The 9,168-nt window shown below is 50.2% G+C and overlaps 1 protein-coding gene across 1 annotated transcript in view; it reads right to left on the bottom strand.

Moving 5' to 3' along the window:
* Positions 1 to 85: 85 nt before the first annotated feature.
* Positions 86 to 9,168, bottom strand: part of CAVIN1 (caveolae associated protein 1) — a 14,315-nt gene continuing 5,232 nt past the window's right edge. The window contains exon 2 of the mRNA XM_012803057.2: positions 86 to 2,362. Within this exon, the coding sequence (XP_012658511.1) occupies positions 1,661 to 2,362 (702 nt within the window). The 3' untranslated portion in view covers positions 86 to 1,660. The remainder of the gene's footprint in view (positions 2,363 to 9,168) is intronic.

Here is a 9,168-nt window from a genome sequence, read left to right as displayed (position 1 = left end):
GGCAAATTTATACCAACAGTTCTCTCTCCTATCCTCTGTAACTCATCCTATGTAACTGCCTTCAGAGAATACAATCCAACACAGATACTGTTACAAAAGCAGGTTTATTGGTCAGGCTGCTCACCAGGACACAGCAACGTGAGAGGTTCCCCATGGAAAACTGCATCTGCCCACACTCAGCCCCCTTCAGCCCATCAGCACCAAAGGACTTTGTCCCACAATCTCCGTCCTCTCTCAGCTGACAAGTCTTCAATCATTCAGAGAGATGGGAACCCAGTAAAGGAAAAGGAAAGGAAAAAAAAAAAGCAAAGCTTTGTATTGTATAAAAGGTTTGTGTCCCCAGGCTCCCTCCCCCACCCCCTTAAAACAATTAGCTGCAATTCTAAAAAGCAGAGCAGGAAAGATAAGGGGGTTGGAGGAGGAGGAGGAAGCACTCCACCCCTCCCTTCAGGCTGAGACTTGGAGGGAGGGGCTGTCCTTGCTCCTAACTGCCTTAAGGGGAGAGAAGAGCGGGACCGAAGTGTCCTGAGGGGAACCTAGTTGACAGACAAGACATCAGGGCTCTGGACTGGAAGCAGCACCCTCCTAACCCCTAAGAACAAGTTATCAGTGGTGTCTCAGCAAGGTCTGCAGCTCTGGGATGCTAGCTCTAAGGAAGCCTCTGGAGAAGAAACAGCTGGGGGGAGCCTGTGCTGTCCCATCTCTCCGCTTGGTGGCCTGGCCGTTAGCACTCCCCACCCTCTAAATCCCAGCACTGCTGCCCTCTCTGCCCTAACTTTCTGGGCTTCCAGAAATAAGCTGCCCTCGGCGGCACCACCCAGACCCCAGTTGCAAGATCAGGTTAGGCTTACCTCTCTTTCTCTGGATCATCACTTTCTCATACTATTCTCCCCCCGCCCCCATTCTGAAAATGGTCCTGCTGCCTTCTGAAAACCTGGTAAGATGGGGTTTCTCATGCAGCTAATGAGACTTCTTTCTCTCTTCACCCATTTCCACCTCCTTCCCAAAGCCATCGCCATGTGCTCCGCATGTGCAGATGCATAAATAAGTAAAGGTGCCCCACCTCCTTCCCCAGGGCTCCAGTCTTCTTTCTTCGGATTCTTTGCAGAAAACAGCCTGAGCTGGACCCTCATCCAGACCGAGGGCTTGCTCAGATCCCACTGTCGCCCACTGCCTCAGTCTCCCGTAAAAGCTGCTTTCATGTCCTTTCAGTAGGACCCACTCTTTCCTCTTAGGGTAATTTTAGCTTTGAAGCCCCGGCGGGCAGGATGAGAAGGGAAGAGCTCCATGAGTAGGGAGTGATTGAGAGAGGTTGAGGGAAAGGAAGCCCCCAAAGGGGGAGTAACTGTAAATCATGTCAATTCCCTTTAGGACCCCCGACTTGGACATCCAGGACATGGATCACTCCCCTTCCCATTTCCACCTGTACTATGTCCAAATTGGGGTCTTCTACTTGGGTGAGGCTGCCTCCCTCTCTGGGCTTAACAGCTGTAAGACTTAGAGGAGTCTCCTTGAAGGCAGGTGGTTTAAATCTAGAAAAATCTTAACCAGTTCAGGAGCTGAGAGAGAATGCGAAAGAGAAAGTTCAGAAAGGAAAAGGAACAGGGTGGGGGAAGGGAGAGGCAGGACGAGGCACAGGCCTCTGAGCAGGGCCCGCTGCTTAGTCGCTGTCACTCTTGTCCACCAGCACGGCGTCTGACTCCTCAGTGATCTCCAGCAGCGTGTGCACGTCGGGGCTGCTCCCGCGCAGCAGGTCGGCGCCCTCGCCGCGCTCCGCGCCGCCCTCGTCGTCGTCGGCGCCCACCTCCACCATCTCGGTGGCCTTCAGCACCTCCACCTCGCCCTCGCGGATCTTCTTGACATGGAAGGTGAAGGGCGGCACCTTGTACACCGCGGTCTTGGAGCGCGCGTAGACCACGTGGTCGGGCGTGAAGGACTTGCGCAGCTTGTCTCGCGATGTCTTGAGCTTCTCGCGCCGCTCGGCGGGGACCAGACGCGTGCCCAGCTTGTTCATGCGCTTCTCCAAGGTGTGCCGCGTCTTCTCCAGATTCTCCTTGGTCTTCAGGCGGGTCTTCTCCAGGTTCTCGCGGGTGCGCACCCTGGTCTTCTCCATCTTCTCCTTGGAGAAGGCTTTCTTGAAGTCGTCCACGCGCCGCAGGCCGCTGCGCTTGATGCGCTCGGCGCGCGACTCCTCGATGACCTCCTCCACCTCCACCGCCTCATCGGAGGACAGCTCGAGCGCCCCCGCATCCTCCTCGGGTTGCTCGCCCTCGCCCAGCTCGTCGCCCTCCTTCTCGGGCAGCGCCTCCGCCTCCTTCAGCGACTTGCTGATGCTCAGTTTGGCCGGCAGCTTCACTTCGTCCTGACGGAGAGAAGAGTGGAGATGAGAGGGGGCAGAGGAGGCAGCCCGGGCGAACCCGAGTTGGGATGTTGGCCATCCTAGGGAGGGAATGGGTCTACGTGGTACTCCTGAAACCTGCCTTTTTGCCATCGTATCCCCCAGAGCCTGGCACAGAGCTGGGGACATCGTGGGCGCTTGACACATTCGTGTGTCGAATGAAGGATACAGACGGCACGGGAACCGAGCTTTAGGTCGGAGATGGGCCTGCATTTAACTGAGTTTCGGCTAAATATCTCCGCAGCCCTCCCATCGCGTCCTAGCGCCCTGTGCTTAGGTTAAACCGCCTCGGGCTCAGAACACGCGGCTTAACTTTGGAAGGGGCACAACGCCCTCTGGTGTCTTAAATCGCACACTGCCCAGGCGCAGGGGAGACTGCGCCTGATTGGGTTGGGGTGTGAGTTCACCACCAGTCTCAGGAGGCTGCCAAGTAGAGTTGCTGGAAGGCAACGGTCGGATGAGTTTTCCAGATTCAAGCCATTTCAGAACTAGCTTCTGTTCGGAAGCCACATCCCTCTTCCTTGACATTTTCATACTATTTGGCCCCCATTGGTGGCCACCCCCACACATCTAGGTAGAAATTGTAAGAGGAAAAAAGGAGGAGGCTTTATTCTTGCTTTTTTCCCCTGGGCCTGCGGTCAAGGATCTAGGAGTAGGATAGTGGTCCAGATTCCCCATGATCCTGGGGCTCAGAGCCAACTCTTTGTTTCTCCCTCTTCCCCTTAGAGGATCTAGTTCCAGCACTGTTTTCTGTTCCAGGAAGATTTTCCAAGAATCCTAATTCTGGACCAACATTTCAGAATCTCAAGATCACCCCTTCCCCCATCCCACCCATCAGAAGGTAGGGGAGGCTGAGTACAGAAAAGCAAAGGGGCATAACACAGAACATAAATGGGATCTCCTCTTTGACACAGACTCTCTTTAGTGACTTCAAAATAAGAGAATGGTTTTTCAAAAGGGTTTTCTGAAGATCATTTCCCAGAATTATGAGAAAATCCCATCTCCTGAAAAAATGAGCCAACGTTAACTAATCTCTCTCATAGACACACACACACCCCCCCGTACACATAGGTGACTCAGTATCTCTCCACCACCTGCTACAGAAATTCCTTCCCCAGCCCCCAGTCTCTTTCCTCTTCCCTCCCATCCACATCCCCCCAGAGTTTCCTGGTTTACACTGAAAACTAGGAACACCCGGTCCCAACTTCCTTCCCTCCCTGTCAATAGCATTAGCAGGGACAAAGAAGAATGCAGCTCCACCTCTTCTCCCAACTAGGCACCAGCTCTGCTGGGCTCCAAGCCACTTTAAGCTCTCTATTACCCTACTACACCTCCCAGCAGGCAATGTGACCTAGGCACAGGGCATGCTGGGACTTGTAGTCTCTGCCTGCCATAGGCAGCTTTGTGCTATCAGGGATATCATGCCTAGGGCATTCTGTCCGTCCCTCTGCCTCTTATCATTCACTGAGTCTTTGAAAGGTGTTTTTCTTGCTCTGAGTGTAGGAGGATTCCTACCTCTCTTAGCATCCCTCCAATTTCCAGTCAGACTCTTTGGGTCTCCAGCCATCACCCTCTTCCTGCCTGCTACTGGAGTGGACTTACACATCTTAGGACTCTCTAGGATATGAACTTTCCACTACTTCTTCATCTATCCACCCAGAATTTACCTGCAGCTCCAATTAAAAAAAAAAATTAGTTCTATCTTGCCTTCATAGCCTCCCAAACTAAACCCTTCCATGCTCCAGAAAAAGATAGAGAGCCCTCCTTTCACTAAGCTCAGACAATGTGAATGGGTTAGGGAGGGATTAAAGCTGATTGGTAGAGAATAGTCTGGAAATAGCCCCAGTGGCTGGAAAACAAATCCACATTGTCTCCCAGCTTTATCCCCAGCATCCACCATTCTCCTCTTCCCACCAGCCCCTGCTCCACCCCTATCCCTAAAGGCTGAGCTAGCTGTTTTTTCTGGTCTTTGGCTTCCTAGATAAAGGTCTCTGCCAGCTAAGTTTAGAAACGAATGGGGATGGGGAGAGAGCTGCTTATAGCCAGTCCCATCTTCGTAGTTCCTGAGAAAAGGTCTCAAACTACAATATCATGGAGGAATCCCAGTGAAGGGAGGTTTATTTCTGGATTTGGGAGAGTCTCCCCAGACCAGAAAGGTATCAGGGGGATGTAACTCCATTCTTTGTAGGCTTCCCTTGGAGCGATGGCTTATACACATACCAGAGGAGCTTCATTCAGGGTATAGAGGAAGAAACAACATGGCCTGAATCCCTGGACAGTGTCCAAGAGGCTGGCTCTGGAGAGGGTGTATCACCATTAGTCTTTTCCCTCCATTAATGGATTTCTCTTTTCTCCCCCTTTTCAAGCCAGGTTTTCCCCTGTGACTCACACTCTTGGAGTGCTGTCTTGGACCCACCCAGTCTGCCTGTTGCTACAACCACCAACAGAATCCAAAAGCACCTTCCCCCACCCTGGGCACACAGGCCAAGCACTCTTGTCCCACCCCTACTTCCCTGGCAGAGCTCCTAAACCAAAGGAGGGGCCTCAGGGGATGGCAGAGAGGGAGGGCTCTGTTTGTTCTGTTTTCCCGTTTTTATTAAATAAAACCACCACTCCTAACAGGCTTGGTTTCCAGAGTTACCTTTAATGACCAGGTCTGAACAAAAGCATGCACAATCCCCCACCCCTCATCAAGCACACACAGCCCCCACCCTAGGAAAGCCCTACACATGGATGGACTTAGAGGAAACCCAGGGAGAGGCTTCCAGCCTCTTCCACTCCACCCCAACCCTGCTGTCTAAACTTAAGATCTTCTGGCTTAGTAAGATTTTTTATAAGATATGATTGAATTGAGCACCTACTATGTGCCCAGCCTTTGCCCAGGCACTTCACATTTGTTAGGGAGAAAGGACAGGTAGCACATGGATCTAAGTAGAAGCCTCTCCTGACTTAGAACTAACCAGCACTGCCCCTGCTGAGAGTGCACATAGTGAGAACAAGATGGAGTCAGTCAGGCTAAGGCTGAGATGATATAGCTAGACTGGCTATGGGACCTTCACCTCATGTCCCTCATTCTCATTGTTTTATAAATTCCGCTACAATCTAAAAGTGTATATCTTGAGGAGTTTGGGGTTATTGATTTAGGAGATTAACTTTGAATTAGAACTGTCATTTGGGGTCATGGTTTATGCTGATTATTATAGGTCATGGGTTATGCCAATTGTTGTTTAAGATAAGGGTTGACATGATTTTTGCTTTGAACTTTGACGTATAAAACTGTGGTTTTGGAAATGGAAGAACAAAAGTCTTGGAGAGGCTACTCTCACTTCTCCAGAATTGCTGGCCTTCTGACAAAGTTTGGTGGACCTATCTCTGTCGCTGCATATTGGGTGATGACAAGCGGCTAGACTGTATTCACCTGGTAACACAACCACTGTCTGGGAATGGCAGAGAAGACATTGTAGAGGTAACTCAGAGCCCAGGGTCTGCCTAGAGAGTCTGCTAGAAGAGGGTGCAGAGGTGGGAGGATGCAGAAAGGGCTTCCTCCTTAGGTTGCCAAGATGAGAGACACCAAGGCAGAAGGGTCCTTTCCTTCTACTATAACATGCCTTCTTAACTGGGGTGACACGCCTCCAAAAGGGTAAAAATCAATATCACAAAGATTTTGGGGTTCCAAAGAGCCACAGCATATAAACAGACATGCAGTATATCTGTTGTATTACAATTTCATGGGGGAGGTGGCCCATTAAATTAAAAATACTTTCAAAGACTCCTTGGGGGGATGAGCACAGGAAAAAGAAGTTGAGAAACACTGCTACAGTGAGACCCAAGGATCCAAAGCAGAGCCAGCTAAAATGTCCCCCTTTCTGGCTTCTCTGAGTTGGCTACTTTTGGGTGCCCTGCCCAGGGTAGGCTCTGGCAAACATAAGGGATCTCTTTGCAAAACATTTCCTAAAAGAACTGGAAGAAATAAGTGTAAATGTTTTCCTCAGCTATAGGGAGGGGCTAGAGAGGGCACAGAACAGACCCCAGGCCTCATGAGGGCCTTTCCAAGAAGGCTTGGAGCCAAGATACTTTGTCCCCCAGGAGGTGGAGGCAGGGAAGAATCAGAAGCCATGCGCAGTTTCATGCAGGGCAGCCTCTGGGAGCAGCTGCAGTAGCATGTTGGGAGCATCTAGTATTAAAACAGAAACTACGAAGTAGTTCTGCACACACCGCATTTGTCTTAACCGTGCATAACTCAAGAGTGTTTTCAAGATACCCACATAAACCACACGGGGCAGTGGTCTGGGGTGGCAACTGTCCCGGCACTGACCACCACCAAACAGCTGGCTGCTGGTGGACCAGAGTGATACCCCACGCCCACAGCCCTGCAGGCCTCCGGGGACCCTAAATTCTTCCACCGGCTGTCAGCTCCTCTCGGGTGGGCAGGGGGCCCGGCTCTGGGTAATAGGGCAGTGTCCTAGGCATCTGGTCAAAAGGTGGGGGCTCAGGCACTGTCTCAGGCTTCGGGTCAAAGGGCTCAGTCTCAGGCAGAAGATCAAAAGGCATGATCTTGGAGGTGGCCGGGTCAGAGGGTGCATTCGGCTTCTTCTTAGGCTAAGATGAGGAAAAGGGGTTTAAATGGGGCTTGGGATGGGCACAGCCTTGGTGGCATGCAGAGCAGGGACATATGTCTTTGGTTGGGTGGAAAGAAATCATGTTTTAAATGCTTCTCACCTGGGCCTTGGGCAGAGAGGGGTGGGGCAAACCCAAGCCTATGAATTAACACAACTTCAACTGAAGCACCTCCCTCCTTCCCTCCACAATCACCCCAGTCCCATCCTTGGACTCCCACCTTCTATCTTTATCTAGCCATGGTAGGGGGTTGGCCATGGCTATTGGGAATGTAGAATTAGGGGGGAAAAGAGGCTGCTGGGGGTGGTCAAGGAATTTTCTAAGAGGCCAGTTGTTAGACTGTGACTAAGGAGGGTCAGATGCGTAAAAGAGAAGGTACACAACTCTGTCTTCAGAACCAAAGGCTGCTAATCCCAGTTCTTGTTATACCTGGGCCAGGTGGCCACTCAGTGCCACCCCACATAAGGAGAGGGAGAAAGATGGAAGAAAGGGGACATCCTGGCTATTTCCCTTTGCCCATGTCCTCCTGCCTCCCTTGCACCCCATCCCCTGGCTTGGGATATCAGACACTGAAATGCACAGAGAAATCAGGATCCAAAACCAAGCTATGTTTATGACAGAAGGGCCTATGATCTGGGTACCCCACTGAAGCTCCCGGCACTCCCTCCTGAAAGGCCAAGTTGCCACTCTTGCTTTGGGCAATCAGAAGTTAGGAGAAAAGGATGCTACCCGACTCAGCAGCAGCAGTGTTTGTTAAAGCCTACAGTCACAAAGGCCAAAGCAGCAGGTCCCCGCCAGCCTTGAAGGGCATGGGGAAGAGTTGGGAGCAACAGAGGCCAAAAAGAAAGGGAACGAAAATGACCCTCTTCTAGGCCCCTGCAGATTCCATGCTGGGGCACATCATGGCTGGCCTGGAGCTCTGCGCCTTCTAGCCTGTGCCCCTCCCCTCCTATTGTCACTGAGCCAGATAACCACACATTACCCTGACTTCAGCACTGATGAGGCTGAGCAGCTAATGGCCATCAACGTTGGCCACTTGTAGCCAACACTGCATGCGCCTAAACACACACAAAAGCATTGTCAGTGCCAAGGACTATGCAACTAACTCCCACAGAAGATGAAGGAACCAGAACTAAGCCTGATTTGTAGATCTGTAGAAAAGGAGGGGATGGGAGCAATGAATGTGGCAAAAGGGGTGTACCTGGATTCTGGCCCCAGCTTTGACCCCTCATACTAGAGTAATAATTCACCTTTTTGGAGGAAGAGTGTGACATGCACACTCTCCATGATCACAGGGTTTAAACAGTGAAAAAGCCAGAGTTCCACATTGGGAATGTTTTTGAACAAAGATCTGGGGTTCTTCTGGAGAAAGGTAGCCAGACCTGCTTTGAGAACGGGAAGGAGTTACAGGCCAGGTTAGGATTTGGGAAGAAGTCAGCAGGCCCTCATTTTGGCCCTTTTAATGCCATGAGACACTTAATCGCTTAAATGCTTCCTGGTCCTAACCCCACGCACTCAGAGCAGGTCTGATGGGTTTCAGTAGTTAGTCCACGAACAAGGCACCAAATTTGTCTCCTCAAAACTGATCCAGAAAAGCATTTATAGTCATGCACCACATAACATTTTTGTCAATGACAGACCATATATACAATGATGGTCCCATCAGATGATAATGGAGCTAAAGAATTCATATTCACTAGTGACACCATAAGCTGTCATAATGTCATATCTCAACATATTATGCATTTGTGGTTGTGCTGGGATAAACAAATCTATAGTGCTGCCGGTCATATAAAAACATGTATACAATTATGGAGATTACATAATGCTTGATAATGACAACAAATAACTATTGTCACTGGTTTGTGTATACCACTCAATCTTCGAGTGTACTACTCTCCCTATTTATAAAAAAAAAAAAAAAAGCTAACTATAAAACAGCCTCGGGCAGATCCTTCAGGAGATAGACTAGAAGAAGGCATTTTTACTACATGAAATGACAGCTCCATGCATGTTTTTATTTCTGAATACATTCCAAAGAGACAAAATGTAGAGGTAGAAGACAGTGATATTGATGATCCTGACCCTGTGTGGGTCTAGGTAACTCTGTGTGTGTGTGTCTTAGTTTTTAACAAAAAAAGTTTAAAAACTAA

This window comes from Otolemur garnettii, unplaced genomic scaffold (genome assembly GCF_000181295.1).
Source record: "Otolemur garnettii isolate 467f Iridium unplaced genomic scaffold, OtoGar3 scaffold00018, whole genome shotgun sequence".
Taxonomy (NCBI): Eukaryota; Metazoa; Chordata; class Mammalia; order Primates; family Galagidae; genus Otolemur; species Otolemur garnettii.
Note: the sequence above shows the minus strand (reverse complement) of the source record. Positions and strands in the feature narration are given on the sequence as shown.